The 22,754-nt window shown below is 42.2% G+C and overlaps 1 protein-coding gene across 10 annotated transcripts in view; it reads right to left on the bottom strand.

Annotated features, from left to right (window-relative positions):
• The window catches only part of RAPGEF4 (Rap guanine nucleotide exchange factor 4), a 227,969-nt gene that overhangs the window by 18,818 nt on the left and 186,397 nt on the right, over positions 1 to 22,754 (bottom strand). For 9 of the 10 annotated variants that reach the window (XM_073305859.1, XM_073305860.1, XM_073305861.1 and 6 more), the window contains 8 exons: positions 19,127 to 19,277; positions 17,889 to 17,977; positions 17,319 to 17,349; positions 16,993 to 17,071; positions 12,184 to 12,330; positions 11,356 to 11,453; positions 2,228 to 2,353; positions 1,610 to 1,788 (listed from right to left, as the gene is read on the bottom strand). In XM_073305859.1, coding sequence (XP_073161960.1) covers positions 1,610 to 1,788; positions 2,228 to 2,353; positions 11,356 to 11,453; positions 12,184 to 12,330; positions 16,993 to 17,071; positions 17,319 to 17,349; positions 17,889 to 17,977; positions 19,127 to 19,277 — 900 coding nt within the window. Of the gene's footprint in view, positions 1 to 1,609; positions 1,789 to 2,227; positions 2,354 to 11,355; positions 11,454 to 12,183; positions 12,331 to 13,269; positions 13,831 to 16,992; positions 17,072 to 17,318; positions 17,350 to 17,888; positions 17,978 to 19,126; positions 19,278 to 22,754 lie in introns of those variants that run through there. The other variant, XM_073305869.1, reaches the window with a different exon arrangement.

The following is a 22,754-nucleotide window of genomic DNA, read 5'->3' as shown; positions in this document are numbered from 1 at the left end:
TAAACCTTCTTCATTTGTGTGTATGTATCCTACTGCCCTCTACTGGACAGAATATGTCAGACCTGCTTTCTGGTTTACAATTTCCCTTTAAAGAACGAGATAACGTTTTTAGAGACTACAGGAGTATGTTCTATTTACCTTACTAGGAGTCTGATCCTGTGAGATGCTGAGTGCTTCTTATAAGATGTTTAAGGAGCCTTAAACTTCACCTACCTTTTGTGAATGTTGAGAGCGCTCAGCAATTTCCAGAACGGACTCAGTACCTTGCAATATCAGGCCCCCTATGCAGCAGGATTGGTCATGCTAGTGCTTGTGTACAAGTTGTATGTGGGCATGGGTTTGGGATATGAAAAATTATGATTTCTGGAGCAGAATTCAGAGTTTATTTTATGGTAATCCTTTCTTCCCCCACTCCCTCACGACACTTTTAAAAATGGGGGACTTGTTTTATAAAATGCAAAAATATTTTTTCATGTTTTAAGAGTAAATTACTTATTTGTATTATAATAGTACCCAGAGGCCCCAGTCAAGATCTGGGTCCATCATCCAAGGCATTGTACAAACCCATAGAAAGACATAGTTCCTCCCTTGAGGAGTTTAGAATCTACTCTGAGACAATAAGCAACAGGTGGGTGTAACAAACAATAGCAGGGATTGGGAGGAGGGAAGAAGAGGGTAACAGTGCTAAGAACTCTGGTTACATAGGCTAGTTGTGGCCCTGCTCCCTTTGAAGTGAACAGAAAGTTCCTGCTGAATTCAGTGGTGAGGAATCAAGCCCTAAGCGCACAAATTGAAGGTTCCAAGTAATTTTAAGTTATTTTAAATGATGAGATATTAACAAACAAGTAAGAGATCAGCAATCCCCACCGGCAAGGTACCTAGTCAAATATACTTTGCTTGCAAGTGAGCTTACATTTTGCCTATTTTGGGGGTCAATTGTCTGTTTTTCCTCACAAACTTATCTGTTTTCACTAAGCCATACTTTTTGGGGGGCAAAACTAGGATAATTTGCAATATTCCAGCAAAATGTGCAAATGCTTAGTTTTTGTAATGAGTCACCCAAAATGTATCACTCAGCTGGAGTATTGCAGAATGTTATAATAAGCTTTAATTGTGAAGTTTCTCCATGTGTCCTGCTGCTATCCATCTTTAAGCTCGGTAGCTGGAAAGAGAGAGACAATAACAAAGTTTGGGTGTCTGAAAAAATACCACAGAGTGAGGCTAACAGGAGCCTTTCTACACTTTCACCCTGCTCCTCTCCTGCTCTACTTTCACTCTGCTTGGGGGACTTCTACCTCAGAAGAATGTAAATGACGTTATCCTGCAAGTAACATAAGTGGATTGGTCCCACTGAACTCAATGAATTACTCATGTGGGTGGTTGCAGAACAGGGCTCTAAGAATTCAGGGAGCAAGGGTAAATAGAGGAGATGAACAGAAAAGGGGAAGACAAACAGTAACAGGGAACAATCCTGCATTAACAGGCATGGGCAAGATTAATTAGGCTTTTTCAGCTCTGTTTGATTCTCTGTAAAAATTACAAATAACAAATATATTAAAAACGTGGCATGTATTTCAGCCTCTTTCTGTATATACTAATGTATACTCACTGGGCTGCTATCTTAATGAATTTCTTTAACAGCTGAACACGCTTGCTGAGTTGGGAGCAAAGACAAATCTCTGTGACCACCCAGAACTGGATTTCATTAAATCTTCTCAAAAACAAGTCCAAATTTGCTGTGGTCTTTTTAAAATTGTGCGTTCCAAATGTGTGGTAAATCAGCTCCAGCTAGGAGAGAAAAAACAGGGTTGGTTTTCAGGGGGTGGAGAGGAGTAAGACGTCACTATTAGTTTCTAAATTATTCAAGCTTGAAACTTGCTGTGCAGTAAATGTGTGCATGATACAGCTGGCAAGGATTCAGCTTGCATTGCAAATTCAGTAGACAACCACTAAGGCACATTAAAAGCATAAATATAGACTAGGTAGTAACAGTTTAATACCCTCAAGGAGACATATCAAAGTAATTCAATATAGAATGCACTATTAGGCGACATTTCTTTTATATACTTTATATTTTTGCTGTGGCTGGAATAGTATTTAATAGTTTCAAGACTTGCAACTGCTAAGGTTCTACAAGTTAAACTCAGAGAAAATCTGGCAAACAGTATCTGCATCTACACTAAATGTTTAATAATAAATACTGAGATGCTATTTAGATTCCCCATACCTCATGCACACAGTTGAAGAGCTCCCAATCATAAATTGTCATCTGGTAGGCTAGGTCTTTGGAGCTCATGAGTTCAAAAGTTCCTACAGTTCCAGCCGATGGGCCTTCTTGTTCTGGCAGTGGTGTCTGTGAATAAAAATAATGACACAAGAATATTTCAAAGTGCTAAATTGCACCACCAGTGCTTCGTCCTCTGCAGAACTCCTGATTTTTTTTTCCAATGTCACCAATTTCTGAAGGGGGTTTCATACAGTGGAACTGCAGTCTGCTTTCAACTATAGGTAGCAATAAAGCCTCTATTATCAATTCCCATTTCTACATGCACAAGGATCCGAACCACAACATACAAGCCTAATGTTTTTGCAACGAACAGATTTTAATGATGTGCATTATTTCCTTTATTACAATTTAGAAAGCTGTAACAATCTAATAAGTCATCTCATACTTTCTCTTTCAGTATACATTCAATATATTCCAGTCCTGGGATCATTATCGGACATTTGTGATGGTATAACTCCCAGTTGTGTTATTGGGAGTTTTAAATGTTCACAGAATACATTCCTTTGAGTGATTAAAGTATTAATTTTTAAACGGATTTTCATATAACCTAACAAAAGACGTGAGCTGCCGTTTTGCACAGAACACAAATAATTCTTAAACTAAATCTATTTAAAATGTGCGCTGGGATGATTCCATGTTTGGAGTCATCTACTGTATATATTAGGGCCAAACACTCTAAACCATCCATACAAAAATTATTCAATTGCCAAACAATATACCTGTGGCCAATTCACATGCACCTTGTAAACACATCCTGGGACTTCTGAAACAGTGCTTCCTGTGAACCTACATTTTAAATTGCTTTTGCTTCCAGGAGAGGGCAGTGTCGTTCACTTACAATTTTTTCTACAAATTCCTCCACACTGTGTTTAATTTTTAATGACCCTAATCTAATATGTTGAAGATTATGATAGAAAAATGTGCTGTCAACAGAACAGGTCACATTCTGAGTCCAACCTGAACCAGGGCTGCAAGATGAGGCCCCATATTTCCACAGACTATATTTCCGAACAAAAAAGTTAAGATTACTACATTCTTCTGCATTTACAAAAGAAATTATGGCTGCAAAATTTAAAAAAATAAATAGAGCTCTCTGGATTAATATACCAGCAGGCCCCTAAGTAATACATAAGTATAGTAAATTTATTTCTGCTAGAGTTGCTACTTTTTGTTCTCTAGGATAAACTTGCATCACAAACAACATAATGACACAATCACATCAAACTGATCCAAAATAATTTGTAATACACTACTGGCATTATGGCCCTACAAGCCTAGCTTTTCATTTTTACCTTCAGGAAAGAGTAACTTTTGCACAAAGTGAAATAGGTTTTTGTTCCTAGTCAGAGCACCCGTCCACATGATGAAGCCCTTTATTTCGACTTAAAGGGCTCTTAAAATTGATTTCCTTACTCCACCCCTGACAAGTGGATTAGCGCTTAAATCGGCCTTGCCGGCTCGAATTTGGGGTACTGTGGACACAATTCGACGGTACTGGCCTCCGGGAGCTATCCCAGAGTGCTCCATTGTGACCTCTCTGGACAGCACTCTCAACTCAGATGCACTGGCCAGGTAGACAGGAAAAGAACCGCGAACTTTTGAATCGCATTTCCTGTTTGGCCAGCGTGGCAAGCTGCAGGTGACCATGCAGAGCTCATCAGTAGAGGTGACCATGATGGAGTCCCAGAATCGCAAAAGAGCTCCAGCATGGACCGAACGGGAGGTACAGGATCTGATCGCTGTCTGGGGAGAGGAATCCGTGCTATCAGAACTCCGTTCCAGTTTTCGAAATGCCAAAACCTTTGTCAAAATCTCCCAGGGCATGAAGGACAGAGGGCATAACAGGGACCCGAAGCAGTGCCACGTGAAACTGAAGGAGCTGAGGCAAGCCTACCAGAAAACCAGAGAGGCGAACGGCCGCTCCGGGTCAGAGCCCCAAACATGCCGCTTCTATGATGAGCTGCATGCCATTTTAAGGGGTTCAGCCACCACCACCCCAGCCGTGTTGTTTGACTCCTTCAATGGAGATGGAGGCAATACGGAAGCAGGTTTTGGGGACGAAGAAGATGATGATGATGATGAGGTTGTAGATAGCTCACAGCAAGCAAGCGGAGAAACCGGTTTTCCTGACAGCCAGGAACTGTTTCTCACCCTGGACCTGGAGCCAGTACCCCCCGAACCCACCCAAGGCTGCCTCCTGGACCCAGCAGGCGGAGAAGGGACCACCGGTGAGTGTACCTTTTAAAATACTATACGTGGTTTAAAAGCAAGCATGTGAAAGGATTATTTTGCCCTGGCATTCGCGGCTCTCCTGGATGTACTCCCAAAGCCTTTGCAAAAGGTTTCTGGGGAGGGCAGCCTTATTGTGTCCTTCATGGTAGGACGTTTTACCACTCCAGGCCAGTAACACGTACTTGGGAATCATTGTACAACAAAGCATTGCAGTGTATGTTTGCTGGCGTTCAAACAACATCCGTTCTTTATCTCTCTGTGTTATCCTCAGGAGAGTGAGATATCATTCATGGTCACCTGGTTGAAATACAGTGCTTTTCTTCAGGGGACACTCAGAGGAGCCCATTCCTGCTGGGCTGTTTGCCTGTGGCTAAACAGAAATGTTCCCCGCTGTTAGCCACAGGGAGGGTGGAGGGTTGAGGGGGTAGCCACGCGGTAGGGGGAGGCAAAATGCAACCTTGTAACGAAAGCACATGTGCTATGTATGTAATGTTAACAGCAAGGTTTACCCTGAAAGAGTGTAGCCACTGTTTTATAAAATGTGTCTTTTTAAATACCGCTGTCCCTTTTTTTTTTCTCCACCAGCTGCATGTGTTTCAATGATCACAGGATCTTCTCCTTCCCAGAGGCTAGTGAAGCTTAGAAAGAAAAAAAAAACGCACTCGAGTTGAAATGTTCTCCGAGCTCATGCTGTCCTACCACACTGACAGAGCACAGACAAATGCGTGGAGGCAAATAATGTCAGAGTGCAGGAAAGCACAAAATGACCGGGAGGAGAGGTGGTGGGCTGAAGAGAGTAAGTGGCGGGCTGAAGAGAGGGCTGAAGCTCAAATGTGGCGGCAGCGTGATGAGAGGAGACAGGATTCAATGCTGAGGCTGCTGGAGGACCAAACCAGTATGCTCCAGTGTATGGTTAAGCTGCATCAAAGGCAGCTGGAGCACAGACTGCCACTACAGCCCCTGTGTAACCAACCGCCCTCCTCCCCAAGTTCCATAGCCTTCACACCCAGATGCCCAAGAATGCGGTGGGGGGGCCACCGGCCAACCAGCCACTCCGCCACAGAGGATTGCCCAAAAAAAAGAAGGCTGTCATTCAATAAATTTTAAAGTTGTAAACTTTTAAAGTGCTGTGTGGCCTTGTCCTTCCCTCCTCTACCACCCCTCCTGGGCTACCTTGGTAGTCATCCCCCTATTTGTGTGATGAATGAATAAAGAATGCATGAATGTGAAGCAACAATGACTTTATTGCCTCTGCAAGTGGTGATCAAAGGGAGGAGGGGAGGGTGGTTAGCTTACAGGGAAATAGAGTGAACCGAGGGGCGGGGGGTTTCATCAAGGAGAAACAAACAGAACTTTGACACCGTAGCCTGGCCAGTCATGAAACTGGTTTTCAAAGCTTCTCTGATGCGTACCGCGCCCTCCTGTGCTCTTCTAACTGCCCTGGTGTCTGGCTGCGCGTAACCAGCAGCCAGGCAATTTGCCTCAACCTCTCACCCCGCCATAAACGTCTCTCCCTTACTCTCATAGATATTGTGGAGCACACAGCAAGCAGTAATAACAGTGGGAATATTGGTTTTGCTGAGGTCTAAGCGAATCAGTAAACTGCGCCAGCGTGCCTTTAAACGTCCAAATGCACATTCTACTACCATTCTGCACTTGCTCAGCCTGTAGTTGAACTACTGTCCAGGCTACCTGTGTACGGCTTCATGAGCCATGGCATTAAGGGGTAGGCTGGGTCCCCAAGGATACATATAGGCATTTCAACATCCCCAACAGTTATTTTCTGGTCTGGGAATAAAGTCCCTTCCTGCAGCTTTTGAAACAGACCAGAGTTCCTGAAGATGCGAGCGTCATGTACCTTTCCCGGCCATCCCACGTTGATGTTGCTGAAACGTCCCTTGTGATCCACCAGAGTTTGCAGCACTATTGAAAAGTACCCCTTGCGGTTTATGTACTCGGCGGCTTGGTGCTCCGGTGCCAAGAAAGGGATATGGGTTCCGTCTATGGCCCCACCACAGTTACGGAATCCCATTGCAGCAAAGTCATCCACTATGACCTGCACATTTCCCAGGGTCACTACCCTTGATATCAGCAGATCTTTGATTGCGTGGGCTACTTGCATCACAGTAGCCCCAACAGTAGATTTGCCCACTCCAAATTGATTCCCAACTGACCGGTAGCTGTCTGGCGTTGCAAGCTTCCACAGGGCTATCGCCACTCGCTTCTCAACTGTGAGGGCTGCTCTCATCTTGGTATTCATGCGCCTCAGGGCAGGGGAAAGCAAGTCACAAAGTTCCATGAAAGTGCCCTTACGCATGCGAAAGTTTCGCAGCCACTGGGAATAGTCCCAGACCTGCAACACTATGCGGTCCCACCAATCTGTGCTTGTTTCCCGAGCCCAGAATCGGCATTCCACAGCATGAACCTGCCCCATTAGCACCATGATGCATGCATTGGCAGGGCCCATGCTTTCAGAGAAATCATGTCCATGTCCTGATCACTCACGTGACCGCGCTGACGTCGCCTCCTCGCCCGGTATCGCTTTGCCAGGTTCTGGTGCTGCATATACTGCTGGATAATGCGTGTGGTGTTTAATGTGTTCCTGATTGCCAAAGTGAGCTGAGCGGCCTCCATGCTTGCCTTGGTATGGCGTCCGCACAGAAAAAAGGCGCGGAACGATTGTCTGCCATTGCTCTGACGGAGGGAGGGGCGACTGACGACACGGCTTACAGGGTTGGCTTCAGGGAGCTAAAATCAACAAAGGGGGTGGCTTTACATCAAGGAGTATTTCAGGCAGGACTTCACGGAGGGTTCCAATAAGAAATGGTGCACCTAAGTTATTGTTCTTATTGGAACAAGGAGGTTAGCCTGGCCTCTGATTGATACATGGCTAGATTTACCTCGCTGCACCTTCTCTGTGAGTGACTGCAGTGTGACCTAGAGGAATGAGTCCCCTAGACAGGGGAGGAGGCAAATGAGTACAAAACAAATCTGGTCTATTTCTTGTTTTGATCCACTCCATCTATCTTTTACATCTTTGGCTGGCAGCAGACGGTGCAGAAGGACTGCATGCCATCCACATCTCATGGCTGCTCAGCAGAAGATGGTGCAGTAGGACTGCTAGCCATCCTCATCTCTTGCCTGCCCGGCAGAAGATAATGCAATAGGACTGCTAGCAATCCGTATCGCCTGCCTGCTCACCATAAGACAGTTCAATAGGACTGACTGCAGGACTAAAGAGAATGACCTGGTCAAGTCACTCCAAATTTAGTCCCTGCGCCCATGTCTGCCCAGGCGCTACCAGCCAACGTGGCCAGGAGCACCTCGGACATGACGAGGACGGCTACCAGTCGTACTGTACCGTCTGCTGCCAGAAGGCAATGGATTGCTGCTACTGTGTAGCAATGTCGTACCGCGTCTGCCAGCACCCAGGAGACATACGGTGACGGTTACCTGAGCGGGCTCCATGCTTGCCGTGGTATGGCGTCGGGCACAGGTAACTCAGGAAAAAAGGCGCGAAACGATCGTCTGCCCTTGCTTTCACGCAGAGAGGGAGGGAACGGGGGCCTGACAATATGCACCCAGAACCACCCGCGACAATGTTTTAGCCCCATCAGAGTGCTCCATTGTGACTGCTCTGGACAGCACTCTCAACTCAGATGCACGATTATTTGCCATTGCTCTGATGCAGGGAGGGGCGACTGAGGACACGGCTTACAGGGTTGGCTTCAGGGAGCTAAAATCAACAAAGGGGGGGGGCTTTACATCAAGGAGTATTTCAGGCAGGACTTCACGGAGGGTTCCAATAAGAAATGGTGCACCTAAGTTATTGTTCTTATTGGAACAAGGAGGTTAGCCTGGCCTCTGATTGATACATGGCTAGATTTACCTCGCTGCACCTTCTCTGTGAGTGACTGCAGTGTGACCTAGAGGAATGAGTCCCCAAGACAGGGGAGGCGGGGAAGCAAATGAGTACCAAACAAATCTGGTCTATTTCTTGTTTTGATCCACTCCATCTATCTTTTACATCTTTGGCTCGCAGCAGACGGTGCAGAAGGACTGCATGCCATCCACATCTCATGGCTGCTAGGCAGAAGATGGTACAGTACGACCGCTAGCCATTCTCATCTCTTGCCTGCCTGGCAGAAGATGGTACAGTACGACTGCTAGCAATCCGTATTGCCTGCCTGCTCACCATAAGATGGTTCAATAGGACTGACTGCAGGACTAAAGAGAATGACCTGGTCAAGTCACTCCAAATTTAGTCCCTACGCCCATGTCTGCCCAGGCGCTCCCAGCCAACGTGGCCAGGAGCACCTCGGACACGACGAGGACGGCTACCAGTCGTATTGCACCGTCTGCTGCCACAAGGCAATGGGGTTGCTGCTGCTGTGTAGCAATGCCGTACCGCGTCTGCCAGCACCCAGGAGACATACGGTGACGGTTACCTGAGCTGGCTACCTGTATGGCGTCTGCACAGGTAACTCAGGAAAAAAGGCACGAAACGATTGTCTGCCCTTGCTTTCCCGGAGGGAGGGAGGGAAGGGGGGCCTGATGATATGTACCCAGAACCACCCACGACAATGTTTTAGCCCCATCAGGCATTGGGATCTCAACCCAGAATTCCAATGGGCGGCGGAGACTGCGGGAACTGTGGGATAGCTATCCACAGTGCAACGCTCCGGAAGTCGACTCTAGCCTCGGTACTGTGGAAGCACTCCGCCGAGTTAATGCACTTAATGCACTTAGAGCATTTTCTGTGGGGACACACACACTCGCATATATAAAACCGATTTCTAAAAAACCGACTTCTATAAATTCGACCTTATTCCGTAGTGTAGACATACCCAGAGATTATCACAACACATTACTGTGTTACCATTACAAGCAGCTGGCCCTAAATACATTTTCCAAGGCTGGAGAAGAAACATTTAGACTTAGACACACAAGATATTTGTAAATTCATCCATTCCAGAATAACCCCCTTATTTTCACAAGGGGCTTGCCAGGCAAAACATCAACAAATTCACAAATTAGAAAGTGCATTCTTAAACAGTAAAAGGTGTTTCATTTTGTGGGATTCTGCTAGTTGTTAACACCATTCTTCAGAATACTGCAGGAATGGTCAATATGTAGACTTCTTTTTTGGAGAGCTGAGAAGCAACTATAAGATGCGTAATGTCCTCTATTCCTCCTGAAGTCAACAGGAGCTGAGGACAGTCAGCACATCACAGGATTGGGACCTTGTCACATTTGAATGGTACAATAAAGTGTATTTGACATATTCAGTCCATCCTGAGTGGAGATAGCAAAGATAGAAAAGGCAGCCAAGGACTGAAAATTTACAACTTCGTTTCTAAATCTAAAGCGGAAGCAAACTCAGATTTTGCAATATCTAGAAACGAAAAAAGACATACATACTAAGTAACTTGTTAAAAGCATACAGGAGGTCTGGAGTAATAGAGTTTATGCTGACATGGCTTGGCAATGACAGTTGTTTTTAATGAAGTAAAAGGAAAAAAAAGTACAGTCAAAATCAAACTCCATAAAAGCAGGCCCCATGGACATTGTTAAAGTTACTGTATGAACAAGTAAGCACTTATGAATAATTTTACTTAAGGAAAACCAGACTTTCTACTTAGAATATTTTCTGTGATTCAAGTTAGAATCATCTGTGATTTTGACACAGTATTTGGGGGGTCAGGCAGAGATGGGTTTAAAGCACTTACTGCATGAATCAAGTCTGTATAATATTTTAATTGATAACATCTAACTTTTATATATACAGGAATGGGGGGTGGGGAGAAGAGAATTCTATAATCAGATCTGGGTTATAATATGTAGTAAGCCTACATTGCTTACTTCCATTTAGAATATTGGAGTCCAGATCTGCTGTGTGGATAAGAGAACAATTTTTGCCCTAGTTTAAGACATGATACTATTACCCTGGTTTTTGATAAGGGCGCTCTTCCCACAGCACTGTGACAAAATTTTATCTTTGAATCTCTCAGATGAGCTAAAACATTCAAAAGACAGAATGGGGCAAGAAACTTTTGAGCTAGTGTTCAAAATACAGTAAAAGCTGTGTTATCCGGCACTTGATCGAACAGAAAGCTCTATTAACCTGCATTTCTGATATCTCCCAATACAAATCTTCAGTCTAGTAACCGGAACTAGTATACTGCCCAGGAAGTTATGCAATTGAACATTCTGCACTCTATTTTTATGCAAAAGAGGCAGAAGACAAGTAAGCATGCTGATATCAGGGATTTATTCAAAAAAGCAGTTTCCAAGATGTGTCATAGGGTCATTACTGATTCAGCCCACTCTCCTATACCTTCTACATCTACAATGGTAATTGCTATTGATAATGATGACCCTGAGGCATGGCAAGATCCTGAAATGCCTTCTGAATCATCAAAGAAAGATTAAATTATGTTCACTACAGTTTTAGTGTTGTGTATTTTTAGTGATCTAGCTGTACGCCATGTACTGCACCTAGTGATATGTAATGTTATAAGATAACCTACTGTATAGAAAACTTTACCAGTATACACCTAAGCGCTTCAAGAAACCAAGCACTCTGCAGTGCAGTACTTCTACTGGATTGGTAATTTCCTGCATACTATTTTATACTTTATTCGTTTTTATTGTATTCTAATTCTTTGAAAATTGGTATTCCATTGGTAAGTATAACTCTTAGTTAGCCGGAATTTTTGAGTAACTTGCACCCCCCATTCCTCAACATGCAAGATAACAAAGCTTTTACTGTATCTGGAAAGTTAAGTTAGAAAGAAACTCTGATTTGCAATGCTGAGAACAGTATACATACATACCAGGGAATCAAACTGGTCTCGTGGGCAAGCGAACAGACGTCCATTAACACTGAGAGTTGTAAATGCTGAACCATCATTAGGTTTGAGCACCACCTTTTCTATAAAAATGAAAGCATATGATTGCCTATTAAATGCATGTGGAATTAACAGCAGCGACCTAACAACAACAAAAAATTAGTAAGATATGTGCATTACTTGAATGAGTGTAGCGAATGCCTTAGATACAAGGTAGATGACTGTAAGAACCCACTGACTGAAGAAAAGTGACATCAATATATAAAAGCGCAAAGCTCAAATGAAACTCCCATCGATCTGGGACATGGAATCCTAACCCCACAGACTGAAAACAAGAGTCAGGCATCATGCATAACAGCAACCTTGAGAATCTACCACACCACCAAAACCCAACAATAATTAAGGGCACAGATCACCATTCTCTGGGCAGAGAGAGATTAAATAGCTGTTCTTATTCCAAAACGGACTGGAAAGTCAGTAAGTAAGTGCATTCCACCAGGCCCTCGGGCAATTGTACTCAGCCCTCATTGTGGCAGTCCTAAAAATTGGGGTGCAGATCACAGGTAAAGAAGAGCTGATCAGCTGATTTATGAGTCACTCTCCCAGTGTATGCTAAGAAGGCTGCCTGCCACCCACTTCTGAAACAAAAAATGCTGCAACTGCAAAAAAGTGGAACAGGATTTGCGCCTAAGAAAGAACTTTCATACTAGTTGAACATGTATTAAAATTTATTGGAATAGCCTTTACCAAACTAGTATTGGTTTTGTGCTTCGTTTTAAATGAGAAGCATTAAAGATCATGCAAAAATCATACCTCCGCCTGAACTCATCTTTACTATGATCAAGCCTTCTCCAGAACCCAGTTTATCTGCTACCGCACTGATCACTTCCTTAACAGAGGCCATCACTGGCACGCGGATAGTAGTGTAGGTGTGGTCGATACAGTATACCTTAAACAGAACTAAAGACAAAAGAGTGCATTGTGACTGCCGTACATAAGCGAATGCAGTTTACAGTGCAAATTACTTGCTATACTTCAATAACGCATTGCTAACAGATATAACAAACGCTAGCAGATCGCAACAACTTTATTTGGTACTGCAGCTCCAAGATTGCTAATTGTTCTAAAGTTTGACTAATTGCAATGACTGATTTGCAGGAACTTCTAGCAAATTATATGATATCAGAAATTCCAGTGTTACCATATTATTCATAAAAGGCAGTATCACTTGACGTTTCCTTAACTTTCAAGCCACTGGATAGTCAAATATTCAATAAGTGATTTTTATTTTGTAAGAAGTTAAGAAAAATTGGCTATGAATGCTCTATATACAATATAAAGAGTTTACATACTGTATTTACAAAACCAGATTTGATAAGAGATTCATAATCAAAATCAAGGCTTAATTTAAGCTGCATTGCATTTGTTCTAGTCCCCTTTTTTTAATATTTAAATGTGTTATTGAAAAATCAAGAATGTTTCAGAAAATGAAGGGAAATGCCCTCACAACAAATATACAATTGTAAAAAATTAGGGCTGTCAAGCAATTAAAAAAATTAATCATGATTAATTGTGCTGTTAAACAATAATAGAATAGCATTTATTTAAATATTTTTGGACGTTTTCAAATATACTGATTTCAGTTACAACACAGAATACAAAGTGTACAGTTCTCACTTTATATTTATTTTTTATTACAATATTTCCATTGTAAAAAAAAAAGAAATAATATTTTTCAATTCACCTAATACAAGTACTGTAGTGCAATCTCTTTATCATGGAAGTTGAATTTACAACTGAAGTACAGAACTTAGAACAATGATGTATATGAACTTAGAATTATGTACAAAAAATAACTCAATTCAAAAATAAAACAATGGAAAACTTTAGCGCCTATGAGTCCACTCAATTCTACTTCTTGTTCAGCCAATTGCTCAGACAAACAAGTTTGTTTACATTTGTAGGAGATAATGCTGCCAGTTTCTTGTTTATAATGTCACCTGAAAGTGAGAACAGGCATTTGTGTGGCACTGTTGTAGCCGGCATCGCAAGATATTTATGTGCCAGATGTGCTAAAGATTCATATTACCCTTCATGATTCAATCACCATTCCAGAAGACATGTGTCCATGCTGGTGATGGGTTTTGCTTGATAATAATCCAATTGTGGACCAACACATGTTCATTTTCATCATCTGAGTCAGATGCCACCCGCAGATGGTTGATTTTCTTTTTTGGTGGTTCGGGTTCTGTAGTTTCCACATCAGAGTGTTGCTTTTTTAAGACTTCTGAAAGCATGCTCCACACCTTGTCCCTCTCAGATTTTGGAAGGCACTTCAGATTCTTAAACATTCGGTTGAGTGCTGTAGTTATCTTTAGAAATGTCACATTGGCACCTTTGTCAAATCTTCGGTGAAGGTATTCTTAAAACGAACATGTGCTGGGTCATCATCAGAGACTGCTATAACATGAAATATATGGCAGAATGCATGTAAAACAGAGCAGGAGACATACGATTCTCCCCCAAGGAGTTCCGTCACAATTGTAATTAATGCATAATTTTTTTTAACAAGCATCATCAGCACGGAAGCTTGTCCTCTGGAATGGTGGCCGAAGCATAAAGGGGCATACAAATGTTTAGCATATCTGGCATGTAACTACCTTGCAATGCTGTGAAGGAGGCTAATGCGGGGGAAGAGTGAGGTGTGCAGTTAGCTGGGGGAAAGACAGAATGGGGTCCCTGCTTTTCAATTTTTTTGGGGGGGGAACCCGATCCCACCAAAATTTGAGGAGCCTAGTATCTCCTTATTGTGATTTTCCATGCTGGAAAGGGAGAGGCGGCTGATATTTGGTCAAGGACGTGCAGATCTAAAGGAGGGCAAAAGAAGAGGGAGACCATGTTAATATAGTTTTAGAAGTGAAAAAGCCAAAACCCAGAGCTAGACTGTAATACGGCAGCCATGGCCCCCTGTCCCAGGGCAAAGTGCCCTAAAGCCAGCTTAACCAGCTTCCAGAGGACAGGGGCCTTCAGCTGGCACAGCACTGCCCTGTGGGCTCCTATGCATACAATCAGGAGACCAGTGCCTGAAGCATGGCTGAGAAAAGGCGGCATGGCCAAGATGTCTCTAAGCTCTTCTGATCCTTAGCTGCCGTAATGGCACTTAGGGCCATAAGCAGCTGGTGCAACTTAGTTCAGGCTGTAAATTCTTCTGAGTTGCACCCAGGGGCTGGATTGGTGCAGATACATCCGAGGACTGGGGGGATGCAAGGTGATTTAAGGACACCTTTACACCCATTCTTCCTGAGCAGTGCTAAGTGTGCCTCAGCTGCGGTGTAGGTTCATGCCAAAGGTGCCAGTTAGTGCTGTTCCTGGGGTGCTTTAGCCTATGTAAGTAGACCACTTCTGCTGGAAGTGCAAGATGCACGGCTCCATCATGGAGGAGCCCCACTTTTTACTCTGCACAGTCATTCTTGCCGCTGTGCAGCTATTATAACTGTCCACACATCAGTCTCTGTCTCACTCACACCATTCATGGAATATGAAACAAAACTGAACTACAACACTTACCTGGCAACCGTTTTATTCCATTTTTTATTTTGAAAAAGTAATTTTTGCATTTTGAAATTTCTTATGGAATTCCTTTGCCCATTATCCAAATGAGAGTCCTGGGCAGAGTTGAATATAACACCACAGAGAATGCAAACTACTTCAGACTGAGCATATATAGCAGAGGAGCCATAGGAAAAATATGAAGGGTCATATCCTCAGCTGGGGTAAATTGGGGTAGCTCTATTGACTTCAGTAAGGAGGCAACACAGACAAATGAGATCAAGTTGTTGATCCATTAAGTATGTGATCCTGGCTCCTGCAGTGCCCATTCCTACTTCACAGGAAGGCAACTCCCTTTTATCAATAATGCACCTAGCCAACTGGCAGTGCTGGACATGGGCAGGGGGGAATTCCTTAGCGTTCTCTGTGGCAATCAGCAAATACCTTCAGCCATGAGAATTGATTACTCTAACCTTAGCATTCATAATTATAAATGTCATTACTCATAAATGGATTTTAAGGCCAGAAGGGACCATTTATGATTATATAACTTGACCTCCTGTATGAAACAAGCTACATAATTTCTCCTGGTAATTCCTGCAGCAAATCCAGTCAATTGATGGGCTAGAACACATTTTTTATCCAGTCTTGATTTAAAGGCTCCAAGTGATGGAGAATTGACCATATCCTTTAGTAACCTGTGTCAATAGGTAACTATCCACACTGCTAAAAACTTGTATCTCATTTCCAGTCTGAATATTGCTGACTTCAAATTCCAGCCATTGGATCTTGCTGTGTTTTTGTCTGATAGATTAAATAGTCCTCTAATATCAGCTAACTGCTCCTTGTGTAGGTACTAATAGACCATCATCAAGTCACCTCAAACTTCTCTTCCATAAACTAAATAGATTGAACTCTAAGTTTCTCACTGCAAGGCATGGTTTCCAGACCATGAGTTACTCTTGTAGGTCTTCTCTGAGCCCTCTTCAACTTTTCGGCATCTATTCTAAAGTCTGGATACCAGAACTGGGTACAATGTTTCAGCAGTAGTCTCACTAATGTCATATACAGATCTAGTGCCACCTCCTTAATATTCTTCACCTTATACAGCTAAGGATTATGGCACCCCTTTTTTGCTGTAGCTTCACACTGGGACCTCACATTCACTTGCTTACCAACAACGACGTCCTTTTCAGATCACTGCATTCCAAGGTACAGTCTCCCATTCTATAAATCAATTTTTTGATCCTTGATGTACAAACTTGCATGTGGCTGTATTTTTACTATTATTGTTCATACAGTAATCCAAAGTGTCCCTTGACTGACAGAACAATGCTGGGTTCGAAGCTGGGGCAGCTTTTATTGTGAAGATAAATTTTAACACCCATTTGAAATGTTGACTAACAGCTGGGACAGGATTTATGGGATTTTTAAAATATCTTTGGTTACAATGGGTAAACCACAGAGCCAGGTCTCCAATATGCCTCCACACAGAGGAGCATCTCCAGCCCAAGGTAAAAAGAAGTGAGTAGAGTGAGTAGAGCTGAGGCACTGATGTAAATTTTATCTTCAACGCTGCATGGGAGTCAAACTAAAGACAAAATGGTTCATGCGAGCAAACTAAAGCTTCTATTTAATAGGCCTTCCTGTTATAGGCCAGAGATCCAAAGCCTGCCTCTCCATTCTATTTACACACATTTTATGACAATGTAACTCCAAGGAAATCTACAGAGTTACACCCGTGTGTAACTAGTGGGGAATAAAGCCCCCAATGTCATGTGTGTTACAGGTCACTCATTGCACATGTACTACACACCTACATATTACTAGTGCTGTTTTTTAAACTACTTTGTTTATTAATTATTTTAAAAGAGTGTATTTTTGGGTCTGAGGAAGTTCTATTAAAATCAGTGACTAAGCACCACGTTAGGCGAAGAAATGCAAACATGTTTTTGCCCCAGATTTGTCAATTGTGGATACTTATGTTTATTTTGATCTCTGCCTCAGGAGTGATAAATTTATTACAAATATCAGAAAACAGAGTGCTGCAAACCCCTGTATGCATATACTTACTTTCGTCACTCCCCCTGATCGGCTGGCGTTTTTGTGCTCTGTCATCAGTTGTGTTAAACTGCTGCAAAAGTATTTTGTGCTGCCAGAAACAAACAATCAAAAAACCCCATAATCATAAATGCAAGAAGAAACATGGAGTAGATCTAATTAGACATACTGTATCAAAGATCCAGGTGAGAAAGTAACACAAAGAAACTTGCAGTTTAAGTCTTGAAAATATTTCAATATGTGTTGTTCTAATAAATTGTATGTTACTGAAGAGGAAAGAATGTAAGTCTTAAAGCGAAGCCTTTGTTTTAGAAGATTGCCAAATAAAGTCCATTTACCTTCTTTTGTGGTGCCTTAGTTTCTTCCGAACTATAGAAAGCAGAAAAAGCACACTGTGTCATTAAATATATTTTGGACGATATTCCCTACAATATATCAGTTTAGACGTTGACCACTCTCCAAACTATTGTATTTAGGTATTCATATATGTTTTATATTAAGAAAATAAAGAAAGATTATCATAGTCTAAACTAGGATTGGGCAAATATTGCAAAAATTGTACACAAATATTAATTTGCAATTTTGTTCATAGCTTCATAGAATTTAAGGCCACATGGAACAATTAGATCATCTAGGCTGATCTCTTTGCTTCAGTGGAATTTACAATTCCTTTCATATTCTTTGTGTGAACGTTTGTGAGTGAATTTGGTATTCACAAGAATGTTCATAGAGAGAGAAAGTGTCACATATGCTTGTCTGAACATGCATGCATGGAAGCATTTTTCTTTTATAGCAGCCATCTTGAAAGCTTCCCATGGACTTGGGGAACATTTTCCAGCCAGCTCTAAGACAGACATTTTTCACTGGGTATTTAGTTGTAAAATGAACCAAAAAAGGGAAGACCTTACATTTGTTTTACAGTCTTCTCTAGCTCTGAGAGTTGCTCTTTCAGTGCTGTAATAATTCTTGCATCATCTGATACAGATACATAAAATTCCTGTAAATGATACAGAACAGTCTTTGAACAATGACACAATAGACGAGTTGTACCTAAAAGGATAAAGGATTAGTGAGCTTACATATGCTAGTTTACTGATTACTAAGAGTAAGACCCAGTTTAGTGAATAAGGGAACAATAAGATGCCCCACAACACTCAAATTCTGGCCTATTCCTGTATCCCTTCTATTTGTGTTTTAAATTAAAACTGCACAAACAGGAAGGAAGCATAATGGTAAAAATGTGAGACAGATGTGGAAGTGCTTTTTCTCGTTAAGCACTGCACTGCCATACTCCACATTTTTAGAAGATCACAGAGAAAGATTATGGAATTCATTATTTTTTCACAAATAATGTGGTAACATAGGTAATTTTATACATAATGCAATGGAACAGTTACAGTTAGGTCATTTTGTTTTAAAGGAGCAATCTCACTTTTGTTGTTGTTGTTGTTATTCCTTATATGACACTCCAAATGTACTGTGCACTGCAGAGCAAAAACAAAGGCATGGTACCTGCCCCCAAAGAGTTTACAATCTTCATAACAATTGACACTGTTATGGGTCAAATGCTGTAGCTGGGCCGTGTGTATGGGAGATAGGCAGGGACCTTGGAGGCAAGGACTCCAGTCTACAGCAGCCAGTGTGGCTGCAGGGCAGCCTCAGTTGGGGACAGAGTGGTCTTTGGCGTCACATCGTGACAGATCCTCTAGCCCCTCCCTGGCACAACACAACAAGATTCAAACAAACCATCTACATGACAGGGTTTAGGAAGACCTTTGTGGCATGCAGAGGGTCTATTCTCCCTTGGCAAAATCCTGCCTCTCACCACTGCACAGCAGAACTACAATGGTTCCGCTGTTGTCAGAGCCCTCTTCACTGCGCAACAGAGCATCTTACAAATACCCACACGGCAAGGATTTGTACCTGCTGGCTCTGTAAGTGTTGTGCATTAAAATAAAAACCAATCATGTGTGTACTCTGCAGCCAAAACTGAGAAAGAAAACACAAAGAGAGCTTTGCACTTTAAAATGATCTATGGCATCTACATACTTGTCAACAGAATTCTAAAGGTTGTGAAGTGGACTGATGCAAACCCTCTTCGGTAGCTGCTCTTCAGTATAATGATACAATAGCAATCCCACTGTACCTCCAGAAAGGCTACTGCTGCTTCATCCTCTTGCAGCAGATCTCCATACGAAGCAGCCCACTGTAGAACCAGTCGGAGGACTCGCCTTTTATTATTAAGTGCATAATCCATTTTCTCCTGCTCTGAACCTTGGGAAGGCTGGGCATGGTAAGTGCCAAGGTGTCAAGGAAAATATTTACTAGTTAAAATATCCAATACAGTAAGAACTGAGGAAACGATTATTTTCAGGGGCTTTCCAGCAGGAATTTCATGATCAGTGAGGTTGGAGGGTCAGATTTACAGACCGTTTTTGTTTCTTACCATATTGTAAAGATATAGTGAAGCCTCTCAGTAGCACTGTTCATGAAACAACAGAGGGCATTTTCTAAGGAATGTATCAAGAATCACAATCAGACTGCTTGTCACAGCTTTATAATGGAGCAAGAGAGATGACACTTAAGAGCCAGGGAAAAGATGGTGAATCATTTCATCTAAAGAGAACATTCAGTCCTGTTCTTTTGGTAGAATAAGAAGGAATCATGGAAATAAAAGAATAAAAACTTTCCCCCCCCTTTTTGGTTACAAATTATTTCAGCTTCTATTTGCAAGAGATTTTACCACCTGTTTACATGCAGTAAATCTTTGGTATTATTACTCTTATTTCTAATTTTATTACAGTATTCCCAGGAGTCCCAGCTGAGTTGGAGCCCCTTGTGCTAGATGCTATACAGACATCTGTTGAAAGATAGTCCTTTCTCTGAAGAGTTTACGATCAAAACCCCAGACAAAGGGTAGAAGAAAGGAAAAATGCCCATTTTATAGATGAGGAACTGAGGCATAGAGGAATTAACTGATTTGGCTACAGTTATTCAGGAAGTCTCGACTCTGCCACATAACTTAGCTGCGTATCATATCCTGTGCACAGCACGTTGTGACATGCACTTAACACCATAAACAATAAAATATAAAGCTACATATTTAACAAAGGGTGGCTTTACTTTTTTAAATTTTTAATTGCAAAAACATGGAAATTAGATGCAAAAACTTTTTTTGGAAAGGAAAAAAATGTAGAAAAACATAAACAAACTGCACCAAAGCACAGTTCCTGTGTGCACATGTCTTGTAAGTATCACAGAGGACAGCAAACCTCTGAAGTGCTCACTCCTGTACCTACAACTGTAATATAAAGAACGCTGGGCTTGTTTAAAAGACTGCACTGATGCCTCTACAAATCTATGGGGAGCAGACTAGAGAGCATGGATTGGCCTGTGGACCCTCTCCCCAACCAGAGGGAGGAAGGTTCAAGAGATTTACTGAATCACGATTTTATTTTAGTAACATTAAGCCAATGCACCTCTGGTGTACCTCCACGGTAATGAGCAGATATCCAATGGGGAGAATTGGGCCCACTCAGACTAGGTATAGGAAAACATTTTTTTTAAATATTGTATTGAGTCATATCATGCAGGATTAGATCAAATAACGCAAATGTAAAGTGCAATATGTAATGGTATATAATTTGTGTACGCTGTAAATTCAATTGGCCTGAATGTTATTTAAAGGTTTCATTCAGCTTGACCTTAATCTCAGGCTGCTTAGCCACATAAGGGGCCTTATACATAAATAAATAAATAAATAAATAGAAAGCACGTCCATGGAATTTATAAACAGAAAAAGCTCCCTTTTCAGGTTGGAAGTTTGGGGCCAGGGAAGCTTTATTTCAATTTGCAGAAGGGAAAAAAAGGGGGGTGGGGAGGAGGCAGTGAAGCTATCTACATGGTCTCACAGAATCTTATTAGAAGAGTCTGTCTCAGAATCACTACAAAGCAAAACAAATTTCACATATAATAAATACAGAGAGGTCTACTTTTCCATACCTTACGGGAGAGACCAACAGGACTTTGCTTGCCTCCTGGTTTATTACCTCTAGGAAAGGCAGGATTTATACAGTCTCCTTATATCCCAGCAGGCCTTCCCTCATGCTCGCACTACTATCCTGCCCTAAGGATTACATTTCCAAGCCTGTGGTGCTCTCCTGGTTCTGACAGACACACAGGCAGGACCCACCAAGAACCAACTTGATCTCTCACCACTGAAGGGAGAGGGAAGTTCCAGCCCACCTCTGATTATACAAATCTGGGCACTAAAACCAAAAGCATCATCATCAGCCCACATGGCTTTCCCAAGACTTCTTCCTCTCCGTCAGTGACCTCATTTCTTGTCCCAACCGTCCTTTGTTGAAAACCTGGCATGGGGTAGTACTGGTCTCATAAATCTTAAATTGCCTGTACACCCCATTATAATCCTTCTGCTGACATTAATTCAGGTCTGATCCTGCTATGGTTGCCAACTTCGTAATATTTAAAAACTGGACACTCCAGCAAGTTCCAGAACCTTCCCTTCCTCCCAAGGACCTGCCCCTGCCCCACTCCTTCCTCCTAGGACTCACCCATGCCCAGAGGCCCCACTCCTGTCCTGCCCCTTCCTCCTGAGGCCCTGTCCCTGTTTGTTTCTCTTTCCCTCTCCCTCCATCGCTCACTGCTTTTCCCTTCTTCCCCCCTCCCTGCATGGGTCAGGAGAGACTTGCCTGCAGAACCGGGGCTAGGAGCTGCAGCCACCTAATGCAGGTAGGAGGTGGCCCTGGCTAAGTGGGGGCCTGCAATGCCATGATGATGACTTGGCGCCTCCCCACTTCCCTCTCCCGCAGTAACCGGACTTTGGGAGTCTGCTCAGTATATCTGACTGGACAGTCAGGTTCCTTTTCAACTGGACCCCTGGCCCTCCTAGATCCTGCTCCTGTTGAACTGAATAGGAATTTCATCATTGTCTTCAGTGGGAGCAGGATCAGGATTTGCCTTGCCTCTCGTTGATTTTAGGTTAATAGTATAAATTGTGGGAGGAAAAATTGCTCCCAATAAACGGATGTTTGTGTGTGAATTAGGGAGAGAATGATTGTGGTGATAACTTGGAGTTGCCTTCCTTGGAAGAATTTTTGGCCATGGCCTCCCCCATATATGATAGCTTTGATATGAATCTGGACATAGTGAACTTTAAGAATTCATTTATTTCCATTGTTTCAGCCAAACCAAAGACTGGGGTTCATTCAGGACACTGTTTCAAGAGTTCACCCAGGAGACTTCAAACTCTTCATTAGAAATCAAAAGGTCTATATTTCAATCTTTTCATTTGAAAATGACACCAAGGGCTCTTGGTTTTTTTTCACAATAAAGCATTATATAAATAAAGCATTAATTGGAAAAAAGACGGGCTTATGAACATGGAATTTTCTAATATCCCTCTGACCAAAAATACCCATAGAGATTAGACATTTCACTAGGATTATTCGGACAGTTATATGACTGCTAAGCTTTTGAGTATGAACAGAGATCTGCATTCTAACTTAGTTTAGAATGGATTTAACATGACTAGGGAAACAACATGTCAACCTATTTATGCGAGTGCTAAGTCCGAGGATCACAGGAAGTAAATAATATATTGCAGGCTATGCAGTCTAATGTTTCAGGCAGCAAATTTAACATTCCACTGAGTCATTTTCCTCATGCTGTTTCTACCTTTCAAACACTTATTATTTCATATATTTTTACCTACTTATTAACTGACTCACCACAGGCAACAATAATTTTTACTG

The sequence above is a fragment of the Lepidochelys kempii genome, chromosome 11 (assembly GCF_965140265.1).
Source record: "Lepidochelys kempii isolate rLepKem1 chromosome 11, rLepKem1.hap2, whole genome shotgun sequence".
NCBI lineage: Eukaryota > Metazoa > Chordata > Testudines > Cheloniidae > Lepidochelys > Lepidochelys kempii.
The sequence above is the reverse complement of the archived record's forward strand: the minus strand, read 5'-3'. Positions and strand labels throughout refer to the sequence as shown.